General features: G+C 38.0%; 1 protein-coding gene across 1 annotated transcript in view; it reads left to right on the plus strand.

Moving 5' to 3' along the window:
• The window catches only part of CLINT1 (clathrin interactor 1), a 47,129-nt gene that overhangs the window by 23,609 nt on the left and 9,198 nt on the right, over nucleotides 1-14,322 (plus strand). Inside the window, exons 2-8 of the mRNA XM_056502327.1 lie at nucleotides 1,598-1,702; nucleotides 2,350-2,446; nucleotides 3,883-3,991; nucleotides 4,837-5,001; nucleotides 7,429-7,603; nucleotides 12,436-12,679; nucleotides 13,180-13,261. Coding sequence (XP_056358302.1) covers nucleotides 1,598-1,702; nucleotides 2,350-2,446; nucleotides 3,883-3,991; nucleotides 4,837-5,001; nucleotides 7,429-7,603; nucleotides 12,436-12,679; nucleotides 13,180-13,261 — 977 coding nt within the window. The remainder of the gene's footprint in view (nucleotides 1-1,597; nucleotides 1,703-2,349; nucleotides 2,447-3,882; nucleotides 3,992-4,836; nucleotides 5,002-7,428; nucleotides 7,604-12,435; nucleotides 12,680-13,179; nucleotides 13,262-14,322) is intronic.

Raw genomic sequence — 14,322 nt, forward strand, 5'->3', positions numbered from 1 at the left:
TTGTGTTCTTACATGCTTGTTGTAATATACATAGGTTCTGTGAGCTTGCTGATTGTTTATTCAGTCATGTAGCTTATGCTCTCTTTAGACACAAAGTTGAATAAAATCATACATCAGGATCTGACAGCAGGAATTCTCATGCTGAGAATCCAAGATTAAGTCCAGAAATTTTATTCTGTTTTAACAATTACCTTCTGTGTCTCCTTTCAGACTTAGGGGGATTTCATTCTTGTTTCTGCTGTTTATAACTCCCTGTTCCAAGATCTTTGCTATCTTTATGCCAAATAAAATTGAGCAGGGGTTATTTGAATGCTGCTTTGTGCAAACTCCTACATGGACAGAGGGATAACTGTTGGAATGACTATTGAGCATCTTGATTTTTTTTTTTTCCTTTTAGCTTATTCAGGTTCAGAAGAGGTTCTTAAGCAGCAAATGCTTTCTCCACATTGCATTATAAATCCTTAGATCTTTCCTACAGTTTAATTTGTCATTGTGGGTTGATTTGTGTTACAAGTACTCATAATGGTTTTTCTTAACATCTGAATCAGTTACGTACTTCTAAGTAAACTTTCAAACCTCTGACATGCTAGGTGTAAATGTGTTGTTCAGTACACTCCAGGTATGAAGGGAAGGCAGAGACCACCGGGTCTCCTTTCACTGCTGGTTTCATTGCTGGTGTGAGTCCTGATGCTCCAGAAGCAGAGAGCAGTTTTCAAATGTTCTATGAGTGAGGTTTCAGGGCTGCTTGCTCACCTTAAAAGATGAGGGAAATCATTGTGTTATCAAACACAGCTGGATGCTTTTAGGGCCACAGAGGAGATTGCTGGACTCACATGTTACCTGTTTTAAAGATTATTAAAAAAGAAATCAAATGTTTACTATTTTAATATCAGCATCACAGAAATTTTTTTTCCAAGTAAGGTTTTTCTGTGACCTCTCAAAGAGACAGCCTGAGCTCCTTGCAGTGTTTGCATTGCTGTAATTGTAACTGAGTGCTCTGCAGCTTCTCTTTTGCTATTTTCCCTTAATTAATTAAATTCAAGCTAGGAAGCAGACTTTCTGGTGAGTCTCATCTCACTTACTTTAGTCTTCCATGTGATTTTTTTTTTTTATTTGTTAGTTTTTCACTAACACCTGTTTGATACTGATGTTCTTGATTTTTCTCTCATAATATCATTAAAAAAAAAATCACCTCTGATTGAGTTATAAAGCCTTTTGCATATATCTCTGTACCATTACAAACCTGTAAGCAAACCATACCTAGCTGCAGAAGCCATCAGCTTTGACTCTGGTGGTTTGGTTTGCATTTTAATTTGACCCAAAGCCATTTTTACTGGACTGAATACAGCTGTAATGTAATCCCCAGTTTCTCATCTGTATTCTTGAAGACTAATAGAATAGTAAAACCTTCTTAAAGATAACTTAAATGTGGTGTATAGTGTCCTCAGGGTAACTTGGGCACTAAAGCTGTTTTCTTTCCCACTCTGTAGAGGTATCTCATTAAGTGAGATCTGCACTAGTGTCATTATTAAGTTTTCATGTGTTTCTCAGTTTTGATGCTAATCTTCATGTGTGTGAAATTTTTTTTCCTTTGCAGCACCAATGTGGTTATGAATTATTCAGAAATAGAGTCTAAGGTTCGAGAAGCAACCAATGATGATCCGTGGGGACCTTCAGGGCAGCTCATGGGAGAGATTGCCAAGTAAGTGATAATTTGACTCAGTGATGAAGAAAAGAAAGGTACATTTTATATAAGAATGTGAAATTTGATGCTAAGTCAACTCCGTGGTATTGAGACTGATAATGCTGAAAAGTTGCTGTAAATAAAAGGTTTTTTAATGCATAATCATAGAATATATTGAAAATTGTCAAAAAAAATGAAGCCCAGGTATTTTTTAAATTCTTGATTTTTCGTTTATGTATCCTCAGGATTCTTTCAATATAGCTGACTATTTTGGAGTCTTTATTTCTAAAGCACTTACTTGTAACATCTCCAAAAACAGCAAAACATATTGAATTCTTCCTTGAGCATTTTTGTAAAATTAAAATCAGTTTGGAAGTTGCATGTTTCATCAGTTGTAGTGGTTATTAGGATATTCATATTCAGCATTATTCTCATTACAAATTAGTGAAGGTTCTTTTACTGCCTAGGATTTTTAGAATTACTCTTTTCTTTTGTAGTCCTGGGATGTAAATGACTGATCTAGGAGTTTAAAGCAGGGACAGCTTTTTCCCTTTAATGCCTGGGCTTAGATCACTCCTGCCATCTACTGCCAGCCTTGAGTGTGAACAAGCTCCTGTGGCAAACCCAGGAAAACATTTCTGTGCTGCTTTTGTTCCCTTCCTTAGGGCTACGTTCATGTACGAGCAGTTTCCAGAGCTCATGAACATGCTGTGGACTCGGATGCTGAAAGACAACAAAAAGAACTGGAGGAGAGTTTATAAGGTGTGTAAGGATCAAGGCTTGGTGCTCCTGCAGTGTCCTGGTGGAGTTCTTGTTTAGATAATCCTTCAGCACTTTCTCCTCTAGCAACCTAGAATTTCTTCCCTAACTGTTTTATAATTCTGTTAGTGAAGAGAAAGGTTTTTCAGATGTTGTATATGAAAAACCCACAGAATTTCTGGTTTTAGGAGTACATTAAGATGTTACTTAATGAACACAGAGCAATTCTATTTTACTGCTATTCAGGTATTAGAGTAGCACTCACAGTTTGAATCTACCCAAAGGAGTTGCTACTAAGCTCCATGAGAAGGAGATGTTAAGTTACTGTGCCATCAGGAAAAGATTTTTTGAAGGAATTCAGGAATACCTGAAATAAAATGCAAACTAATCCTAATTTTCTCCCAATTTGTAATGCTTTAAAAGTTGTAGTTCATCTTCGAGTCGGCCAGGTTTCCTTACAGATCTTACATGACAGTTTTATGTTCTAATTGTGTTTTGGAAAAGATCAGAGTCATTTGCATTTTTCTTGTCTTTGGTACAGAAAGTTTTTGCTTGAGATTGTGTTGTGCTGCACTTAAAGTGGTGTTCAGTGTTCACTGAATTATGCAAATATAACCTCCTTTTTTAGAATTGATGTATTAGACTAGATTATATTTTGTTTTTCTTGATGCCAGGATTGTAGCAAGACACAATTAATTCTAAAGCATGGTTTGTGTTTTTTACAGGTGCTTGATGTTTTGTAGTAATAGCAATTGTTTTCCCCAAAGTACAATAAAAATTAATATTTAATGCTATCACACATAGCTACTTAATGTTATAAAGACTTCTTGAAATTGCTTATCAGGTTTAGATTGGTTGAAATAAAATGATAGTTTTAGCTGATAAAGGAACTGCTTCAGAGAAAGTGCATTATTTCTTTCTAGGTATAAATCCTTAACTTAAAGAACTAAAGTATTAAACTTAATTTGCTTTGTCACTTATCTAAAAACTTCCTGAAATGCAGTTTTGTATCATAGAATCCTGCAGAAGGCTTCTTAAATTCCTGTACAAGTTAGTTGCCTTTCAGTGAAAACCATTGGAAAATTGTGGACAAAAGAGAAAATTTTGGCAAAAGGAAATGCTTCATTTCACAGGCTAACTTTTTCTCCTTAATTGCTACTGCTTAAAATAAGCAATAGCTGAAAAAGGTAACTACTTGTGATTTAATTGTAACAGGCTAAAGTTTTAAAAATACAGTTTTGATAGTCTAAAGAGCAAAAGATTCATGTGAGGAAAAAGATTTTTTTTCCATGGGACCCATATAACAAGCATTTATTTTAAAAGGGAAAGTTATTATTTACTAATTTGGGGACGGGGGTAGATTTGGGGTTTTTTACAAAAAAAAAAAAAAAGGTAGAGTTTTTGTTCATGCAATCATAAGGTGCTTTGTATTTTTATAGTCTTTGCTGCTCCTAGCTTACCTCATAAGGAATGGATCAGAGCGTGTTGTTACAAGTGCCAGAGAACACATTTATGATTTGCGATCCCTGGAAAATTACCACTTTGTAGGTGAGCAATAGAAAAATCTTATAAGCAAATTAAAACAGTAGTTGGAGTTGTCAGTCACCTGAACCAGCTTAGAAGCTTCCCCAGTCTAATTAAAATGTGACTGTTGCCAGTTGTGTGAAGAGTGCAGAATCCAAGACGTGGGGCCCTAGAGTATTAATTAGTGAAGACAAGAACTTGCAGAAAAGACTGGCTAATAACAACAGAACCAACACAACATGAGTGTTGGGGTTTATATTAAAATATGCACTAGAGACTGGTCCCCTGTGGTGTCCGTAAAGGAATAGCTTTAATCATATGGGAAGAAAAGGTTAGAGCTCCAAAACACACACATCTGTTTGAAGCTGAGGTTTTTTCCTCCCACCAAATAATATTTACAGTGCAAAGGCAGCAAGGCCAGTGTGTGTTTTGAATTTGAAAAAGGCTGGAAAGAAACACATTTAGCTTATAGTACTTCCCAACTGAAAGCCATTTTTCAAAAAATGAGTTTTGCTATGAGACTGAGTTCTCGCAAAGAAACTTGCAAAAAGGCTGAGGAAAAAGGGTGATGTTTTGAGGGGTTAAAATTGTTCAAGTGGAGAATACAAGTTCTGTCTCAGTCTTTGTTAATTTCTCTTATGTTTAAGTACACCACTCAGTGCAAACTCATTTATCTAAACTTTGTGTTAATTGGTCCCTTTTAAGCAGATGCAGTGGACCTCATGTAGTAGTCAGGAAATCTTTGACCACGGTGTTTGATTCATATTTTTTAACCAATTTGATGTTCAGTATTGCTGCCTCTTACTTATTATTTTCCTTTTTTCCTCCCATCTTCCATTCATCATCTCTGGCCTGCATTACCTGCACAGATGAGAATGGCAAAGACCAGGGGATAAACATCCGCCAGAAGGTGAAGGAAATGGTTGAGTTTGCTCAAGACGATGATCGGCTTCGGGAAGAGAGGAAGAAAGCAAAGAAGAACAAAGACAAATACATTGGGGTGTCCTCAGACAGTGTTGGAGGGTTCAGATACAGTGAGTACTGGGCTGCCTTGGGCAAGGATTGGAATCCACTTTTGCTTTCCCTAATAATACTATTTGGAGCTTTGAAATACATCTGTGGATTTTGTGTGTGTTTCCTGGGGTCTGTCAGATTTGTCTTTAAATACAGGCACCAATGTTTCTTCTTGCTCCCAGTGCCTGCCATAGTGTGTAGCAGGGATCTGAGTTTGCACTGGGGCTTCCATCTGATGTACCCAGCATGCCATCCATGATCTAGCTGCCAGTCTGTGTTTTCTTTGGCCTGAGTAAATCCTTGGCTGCTTTTAGTAAGGGATGAATACCAAAGTCCCAATGGTACAAGACTCTGGTTTGCTAGAATTGGTGATTTCTTTGAGAGAAGAGTTTGCTGTAAGAGCTCAGTAGTAGCTGTGCAGGGCTTAAACTTCACCTGTCTGTGTCTGATGCTTTATGGTTTTTTTCAATCTTCTTTGTGAGCCTTCCACTTAGATTTCATCCCTCCTGTTTTTAACAGGTTGCTTCTCCATTCTCCCTTTTCCTCATATGCAGAGTGGTTAAAAATTTCCAAGGCAGGATATTTCTCATTTTATTACATTTCTTTAGGCTTTTGCTACCTGCTTGGAATTGTGGTGATTCTCTTTAGTAAATGGTTATGAGTCACTGTATTTGTACTTTGAGTACCTGTCCCTCTGTTCTTTCACTGAGCTTATCTTTGACTTCTCTGTGCAGAGTCGTGATCTATCCTTGTAGGCTGGGTAGAATCAATTCTCCATGTGCTCTTTAGGTATCATTCAGATTTTTTAATTTAAAGGATAGTTTCTTTGTCTTGTGTTTAATTTTTGTAGTTAAGGGTTTTAAATTATTCCTTCATTTGTTGAGTAAAGTCACTCTAGCAGTGCAGAACAAACTCTTTCCCAGGTGAGATTTCTAATCAAAAAGATTCTATTTATTTCAATATAAAATGCTTGTACTAAGCTTTTTCATTTGTTTGTTTTGTCCTGAAAATACTGAGCTCCTAGTTGGTGTCTGTTTTAATTTTCAAATTCGTGTTGCACAGGAAAACCCCTCTAAAGGAATCTGCATTAAAATGCTTGAGAGCCTGACACAAACTGAAATAAAGCCATTTTTTTCTCCTGCAAAATTTAACAGCAGTCATTTCTGAGCAGTGTTTCCTTTTCCAATGATAAAGATCTCACTGAGTATCTCATGGATTTGTAGCAGGTTCTCTGCTGGAAAAATTTTATAGATCAAAACAAATATCATTGGAGACTTGCACCTGTGTCTTTACTAAGAAAATACACCCTATATGGTATGAAGTTATCAGACAGGCATAATTCAAATTTTGCACCTTGTAGTGCTGGAATCATAATTTCCTTTTTATTAAAATGGCTTAATTGAGTACACCTTGAACATCACATGAGCTACAATATCATTTGTATGTAACTTCAGGTAGAGATTATTTTACTGTCCTTCCTTTCTGCTACTCAATTTTATTCAACCTAAGTAAAAAAAAAAAGTCACTATTGTTTCACATTTAAAAAGATGTACAAAAAATGGCTTATTTCATGTGTGTGATGGCCTACAATATATAATTTTGAGCAGATCCAGTACAAGTTCACAATACAAATTGAAGTGTGCAGTGCTTCTGATACTGAAGTCTTTATTAAAATTTTGTTTTTTTCATTTCAATTAAACTGAAGTTGTCTGTGTGTGTATAAATAAACAAGACTTTAGTATTGTAGACTTTCTTGATGGGATTGTACAACAAATGTGCATATTTCAAGTAAAACTGGCAGCTGTTTGTAATCTAAAATACCAGTATGGAGGTCTGGAATACTAAATTAGAAGAAAAAGTTTTTGGTTTCGTGATAATAGCACTCAGGAAAGATGTTCAGGGTATTCAGTGGCCCCTGAAAAGATGAGTTGTTTTAGTGCCTTTTGTTTTTTCATCTCTTTTGGAAAATTTTTTAAACTTTTTTTAATTCCTAAGTGTGGAAAATGAAAAGTCATTATGTATCTTATTTCAGCATTTTGGTACTGTGTTTTTGTTTATTAATGTCAGTGTATAAAACCCCAGTGATTTACCTGGGATCCCACAGCTCAGCCAGGAATGGAATATCCTGCACTAAGGGGCTGTTCCAGAAGTGCCCTGTGCCCTTCCTGACCAGCTGCTTCTGCAGCCAGGGCTGCTTGTGCCTCTGGTGCTTCTCCAGCAGAGCCAAACACATCCTGATGTGCTGTGCAGGGAGATTGGGTCATTGTCATAAACAAAAGTTTCTGAATCTTCATTCCTGCCACTTAATGGTGGGCATTCCCTGCTGTGCCTTGCTGTAACAGACTTGCACAGCTGGTGTGTGTGGGGCAGGGGGGCGTGAGAGGGATCCCAGAAAGACCACAGGCATTTTTTGATACCTTTAATAGCCCTTACCTTTGTCTTACCAGGTGAAAGATACGATCCTGAGCCCAAGTCCAAATGGGATGAAGAGTGGGATAAGAAGTCAGCTTTTCCTTTCAGTGATAAGCTAGGGGAGCTCAGTGACAAGATCGGCAGCACGATCGATGACACCATCAGCAAGTTCCGAAGGAAAGATAGAGAAGACTCTCCAGAAAGGTGCAGGTACTGGAGCTGTTCTAACCTGAGTTTATCTGTGAGATTGCTCTCGGGAAGTTTGACATTGCTGGATAGGAGTTACAATCCTCTGCCATTCTTTCTGTCTGTAGGGGGAAGCATGTTTGGGTTCAGTTCCTGCTTGCTGGGCTTCTGCAGGTGCCCTGGCCTTGGGGAGCAGCGTGGCTCTGACAGTAGTTAACAGCTCTTGGCTGCCTTCCATTACTGCCCCAGCTGCTGGCAAAGCAGGGAATTTGGCTGAAATATCCTCAGCTTTTCCTTGTCTCAGCAATTCAGTGCTCATGTGCCAGGCTGCCACTTAATGCTGCACACACTCTGAATGCTGGAGTGCCAAGAAAGAAAATTGAAATTGCTTTGACACAGTGCTGTTTCCCTGAGCTGATCTTAGGAAGGACAGCCTGCAGGTGATTTCTTAAAAAAAAGAAAGTCTATTTCAGTTGAGGCTTTTCAAAAAAGTTCTTTTATTTTACATCTGGTCATTAAATTTCTTCACTGAGGGAGAAAATCTACCCCGCTTTGGCTATGGAAAGAACTTTACATCTGTGAGACTTCAACAGGTGCATTGAATTTAATTATCTGGAGATCAAGTTTGTACTTAACAAAATCTAAAATTGCTGTAGAGAAAGTGCTCAAGTGTATTGAAATTATTCCCTTTTGGGAAACAACTGAAAATTCAAATTTGCACTGAGATTTGATTAATATTTTTTACAAGAATATCTTTAGGTAGTCACACATGTATATGAACATAAAAATATACATGCACACATCTGTATGATACAAAACTAAAGCAATTTTGCACAGCAACAAAAAATAATAATAGTATAATAAGCAGCATTTCTGGGGGAAAGCCCATGTGGTCCTCTTGCTGGGGCATTAATAAATCATAAAACTGATATTCTTTGCACACATCAGGGTTCCCTCTTAGAACTTAATATCAATGGACTACAAAGAGAAGGGATCAGAAGAAAAGTAAACAATTTCACATGTAACAATGGTGCATTTCTGTATGCATTTCTGTACTTACCTTTCAAAAGCCACTTGTTCCATGATGTCTGCAGACCTCACCAGCCACATTTCACATAGGGGATGTACAGGAAAGTTGTTCTTTTAAAAATCTTATTTCCTTTGTTTTATTTCTGAATGGCTCCTGTCTCTTATTTGTGCTGATAAAATTTTGTATTTTCCAGTGCTGTAGACAGTCCTTTCTGAAGTCTAATCTTGAGCAAAACCAGCTTATTTTGTACATCTCTACCCCAAGTTACACTGCTCTTTTTCTCTGGCTAATATTACATTTTTCATTTTTGCTCTTGTAACCTTTGTCTCTTCTGTTTGATTTTTCTCCTTTTTTTTGGTCTGTCAGGTGGGGAATTTGTCTCAAAATTTATAAAAATTGTAAACTTGGGACTCAAAATAGAAGGAGTAATTTTTGGGACCTACATGAGCAAAGTTTGGTGCTTGCAGGTTATTCTGCTGTAAGAAGGAATCTAGGCTGCAGCATTTCAGCTTCTCTAACATTGCTCCAAATCTCAGCCTGGAATTTTTTTTGCTCCTCTTGGCATGGGGATCAAATACCTTGGAAGGGATTTTATGCAAGGGTTTGAATGAAGAGGTTTCTACAGAAGCCATCAGAGGATCTAAGAAGATTGAACTGAAGGTTGTAGAATGTCTGTATTTATCCTTAAAGATACTGTAAATACATGCCTTAGTGCATGCTCTATTAGCAAAATACTGTATTTAAATATTAAACCTGAAGGTGGCATGAAATTTTAATTATCATATAACTTAGGCTCAAAATAACATTCTTTTGTAAATGCCTTATGAAATCTCTGCATTTGTGTTTTCACACTTCAGCAATTTTTTTGTAGAAAAAGGTGCCAAAAATGTACTGGCTTATTTGTAGCCTGCTGCTATATAATAACAATTAAGTTGCCATTTCACTTGGGAAAGTGACTAAATGGTGATATTCACTCAGCTGGCAAATGTGCTGTTATGTTCTATTGTTTCTGTCTTAATAACTTTATAAGCCATTATTGCTTGAGTACTGTAAAGCCAATAAAAGCCTTGAAGCTCAAAGAATAAATGTCTTACACATCTTACCTGTGGCCAATAAAATTTGGAAGCCATGGTTTTTACACACCAGAAGAGCTTGGCCAAACTTGTGGATTTCTGCCTTTACTTGCAAAGCCAGGAGTTTGCATAGATGGAAAAAAATGCTTGAAGGAAATAAGAACTTTACCAGAGAGCTAAATGATACAAAATGTGGAGTTTACAGTAGATTTCAGTGCAGCTGCTTTACACAGTGAGCTTTGGAGAGGGCAGATCTGTTGCTTTTTTAATGATTATTATTAAATTTAGACAAAAAATTCTAACAGTGTTATGGGGGCAGTGGATTCCTTTTTCCATGAATATGTCTCTGTGCAAGTAGTGAAAACCACAAGCAATGCCCCCTGGGGTGGGAAAGCCTCTGGTTTTCTTTCTCAGTGCTTGTTAGTTCTTAGATGAGTAAGCCAGCTGCTGTCCTGAGTCCAGCCCTGCACACTGAAATTCTGGTTTCTGAGTTACCTGCAGAAGCACAGAGGTGGTTCTAAAACTCTGCATTTTTTTCCTAAGAATTCTTAAAACTCTCTTAATTCTTGTTTCTCCAGTACTTAGACAGGTTGATGCAGGTAACAGAATAGAAAGGAAGCAAAGGTTCCAGTACTCCTGAAAGGAGGCAACAGCCATGTTAAAGGCAACTTGCATCTAATGAATTACTTTTATATTGGGGTGTAATTTAGATATACTTAAAGTTTCCGTAAACTGTTTCTGTTTTCTTAAAGATTGTTAAAAATTCAAAGTCACTACAAAAACCTTAAGGAAAAGAAAATGTGTCCATACTTCTGAAAGTTGTAATTGTATACTTTCTTTGCAGAAGTTTTTTAATTATTTGGTACATTGCTATAATTTTTAAGTTCTCTCTGCAATTCTCAGATGAAGTACTGCAATTTTACTGAGCATAGTAAACACACTTAGAGCTAACATTAATCTGAATTTTTTTTTTTTTGTTAATGTGACCATTAAAGAAAAAGAAAAAGTGGATCTCCTGAGAGAGCTTGGAAGCAGTACAGGTTGTCATAGAAAATTGAGTCTTGTAGTATTTACTCTTCTTTCTGGCATATATGTTTAATTTTGTTCCTCAGAGCCTTTAGTAATTTATTTTTCTGTATATCACCAAAGACAGACTTTTTTATTCTTGCATTAGTGAGATTGATCTGTAGCAGTTCTGTATCAATCAGACTTTGCTTGTCACTTGTTTCCTCAGCCCACAGAACATTCTTGGACTCTCTAGTGTGGACAAGAAATGCATTGCAGGTATTAAATACAACACATGGAGAGACTGAGCCTTAATTGTGTTGTCCTGGTCTTGGATGCTTCCAGCAGCATCCTTCCCCCTCCAGGGTTTTTGGGATGGGTGCCCTGTGTACACCATGATTATGTGCAGGTCCCTCTGCTCTGGGGGCTCCTGTGAAAATTCTGATGTCACAAATGGAAGTGGGGCTGTGGTCCCCTCTGGGGGTTTGTGCACACAGGTGGGCAGCAGGGCTGTGCTCACACAGCAGGGTTGAAGTGCTTTGGAAAAATAAAGTTAAATGATGCTATTGGAGCTCCCTTGTCTGTGAAGGGCTGGCTCAGGCCAAGGAGCTGCTGGTTGGTCAGCAGCTGTGAAATGTATCTTTTTAACGGTAAAAGAATTGCAAAAGTGAGTGAGGGTTTGTGCCGAGTGATGTTACTGAACTGAGCCATCCCAGTGGTGAGCAGGTAACATGCACAGAGGAAATGGCACATGCAATGTGTTCCCAAAAAGCCACCATTGTTAGCAGAGAACAAAGGCTACCCCCCAGAGTACATTGCAGTTACTGTCACATTCCCTCTGACAAAGGGACAGCCTTTCTTAAATTTTTCAGTTTTAGTATTCTAATGCATTATTAAAATATAAAACCCTTCCACTTTCAACTCTGTTGCTAAGGGAATTATGATTTCAAAATGCATTCCAGTGTATTTAAGCTTTCTCTACAGCAGTTCTCACTGTTACGTACAAATCCTGATAACAGGCAACATGACTGGTGGTGGGGGCCAATTACTTTCTTTGTGAAAGACTTAAAATACGAAAGTAGAAAATGTAACAAATGAATCAAATAATGTGCAGCAACATCTAGAAAGTTTTTTGCCTAAAAGGGTAATATTTTTATTCTTTTGCATTTTGAGAACAACTGTGCATGCTCTGATGATGGTAACATTGCATTGCATAATTCTGTAAGCATTCTTTTCCCACCAACATCTTAAAGAATATGAAAGCCTGTTTCCCTGGAAAAGGAAACGAGCTGAAATACAGATGGAGTTGTTCAAACCTGAAAGACAGTACAGACTGTGGTTCATTGCTTTCTGTCTCTTGGTGTAAGTACTGAGCACACCTGCCAACTTAACTTTCTGTTGCTGAAGTGTTACATAATGTGCGGGGGAGTTCCTGTCAGGAGGTAATTCGGTGTACTGGGTTTAAACACTGATTTCCTATTATCCTCTGTCGTGGACTTGCAGTTCATGTTTAACAAAATAACCTGCTTTTCTCCACTGCTGCTGTGCAACAGGTGCTGTGTGGTGTGATGTGTTATGTAAGGGTGAAACAGTTCCTTTCTCTAATGTAGGAAAAAGCAGCATTTTTATCATGAACTGTTGCTACAAGAAACTGCAGTAACCAAAACTCTTGTAGCTTAACCCAAATGTCTGCTCAAGGAACTGAGGACTCCATCACAAATGCTGTGCTATCACTTTTGTTTTTCTAGTGACAGTGATGAGGAAAAGTCAAGAAGAGGCAAATCTCCCAAAGCTGAATTTAAAGATGAAGAGGAGACTGTGACAACAAAACACATTCATATTGCACAAGCTACAGAAATTACCACCATCAGACAGAAACGCTCAGCAAACCCTTCAAAAACCATTGACTTGGGAGCTGCAGCTCATTACACAGGAGATAAAGCAAGCCCAGAACAGAACTCTGCTGCTCATCCTGCACAGCCTACGACAAAGGTGAGACTGCAGGACAGCACATCATGTTGGAAGCTGTTTTCTTTTATCCTCTGAGACAATTTCTTATTTAGGGTAGGTTTTGTGATGTAGCCTTCAAGGGAGTTGTTTTATCAAAAAAATGCTTAGTTGGACTTATCGCAATCTGTGGAACCGTATAATTGTAATTAATTGTGATTGCTTTAAGGTGTAGATTTTTTAAAATATAGTTATTAGCATGTTTTGTTCAGAACAGCAAAGAGAATTTTAGCATGAAGTGTTAAAGATTCTGTGAAGCTGCACACTTACTGAAAACTTACCAAATTCTTCAGTTATAAAAAACTATGAGCCTTTAGCTTTTCAGTATTTGATTTCTTATTTAGCCACATGATTGTTGGCTTTAAAGACAAACCTGTTATCTCTTCAAAGCAAAAGCAACCAAAATCCTTCAAAACCTCAGAACTTCTTAATGTCATTTGATTAAAGACATCATGAGTTGAGATGTGGTGTAATTTCTTCTCCAGGCTGCTGTCCCCTCTGGCAGCAAGTCCTCTAATGACCTGGTGGACCTGTTGTTTGATGGAGCCAGCCAGCCAGCTTCCACAGGTAGGTTTGGGGTCTGTTCCAGTTCTGAGAAGAAGCTTGCTTGTTGCTAGAATAAAGTAGATAAATTGGGAAATTAATACTTGAAAAAAATGTGAAACTACCTAGAAAGAACCCTTTATGGCAAGGTATTTGTGTGTGCTATTGCATGGGACTAATAAATGTTAGGGGCACAAAGATTAACTGCTAGATTGGTCTGTCAGAAACTCTGTATGTAATGCAGTTATTTATAATTAACTCTAAAAGCAAGTGCAATCCATTCATATTCAAGCATTTCTCATAGTGCAGTTCAAAGGCTGGGCAGGTGGAGATGGAAAATCTTCATGGAAGCTTTCATCTGAGGTATATGACAAACTTGTTTCTTTGTCTTATTTTCTCTTGGTACTTGGTTGATCCAAAGCCTAGAACCAAAAAGAAATTGCTACCTGAAAATGCAATTGTTAATTTTAAAACACATTCTTCACTCTCTAAATGTGTAGCAAATCTGTTAATCTTCACATGAGCTTACCCCTATGCTCCCAAAATGCAGATTCTTTTTAGGAGTGTGTTACATTTCAGTGCATTCCTATGGGATTGGTCGGAGTTCAGAGGATTGGTGCGTTGATTTTCAAAACCCAAGATTTGAAATTCAGAGTTATTACTGTTCTTGCAGGTTCCTTGTTTCAGTGGGTTTGTGGTGGCATGAAATAGGACTTCTGTGCACTTATGGTCTGGTGGCACAGCTGGGAGAAGTGAGCTGTAACATGAGACCACTTTGAGTAGTAAATAAACATGAGCATTTCCTAGAGAGAAACCTTTCAGAGACCTTCCCATTGCAAATGAGGGATGTCCCCTGGTGGCCAGGATGGTGCTGGCACTGCAGAGGTGTGAGTATCTCACTGAGCCAAGGCTCTGATGGGCCCTTGCTTTAAAGGTGAAATGACAGAGGCTGCACTGAGGAGTGGCAGCTCAGCGTGCCTGGAGGTCATGAGAGTGGCTGCAGTCAGGTGTCTGTAGGGACTGGTCTTGCTCACCCCTGGCTGAAGCTACAGCACTGCTGGGGGTGCTGTAGGGTCACACCATGG

The sequence above is a fragment of the Oenanthe melanoleuca genome, chromosome 13, assembly GCF_029582105.1.
Source record: "Oenanthe melanoleuca isolate GR-GAL-2019-014 chromosome 13, OMel1.0, whole genome shotgun sequence".
NCBI classification, from domain to species: Eukaryota; Metazoa; Chordata; class Aves; order Passeriformes; family Muscicapidae; genus Oenanthe; species Oenanthe melanoleuca.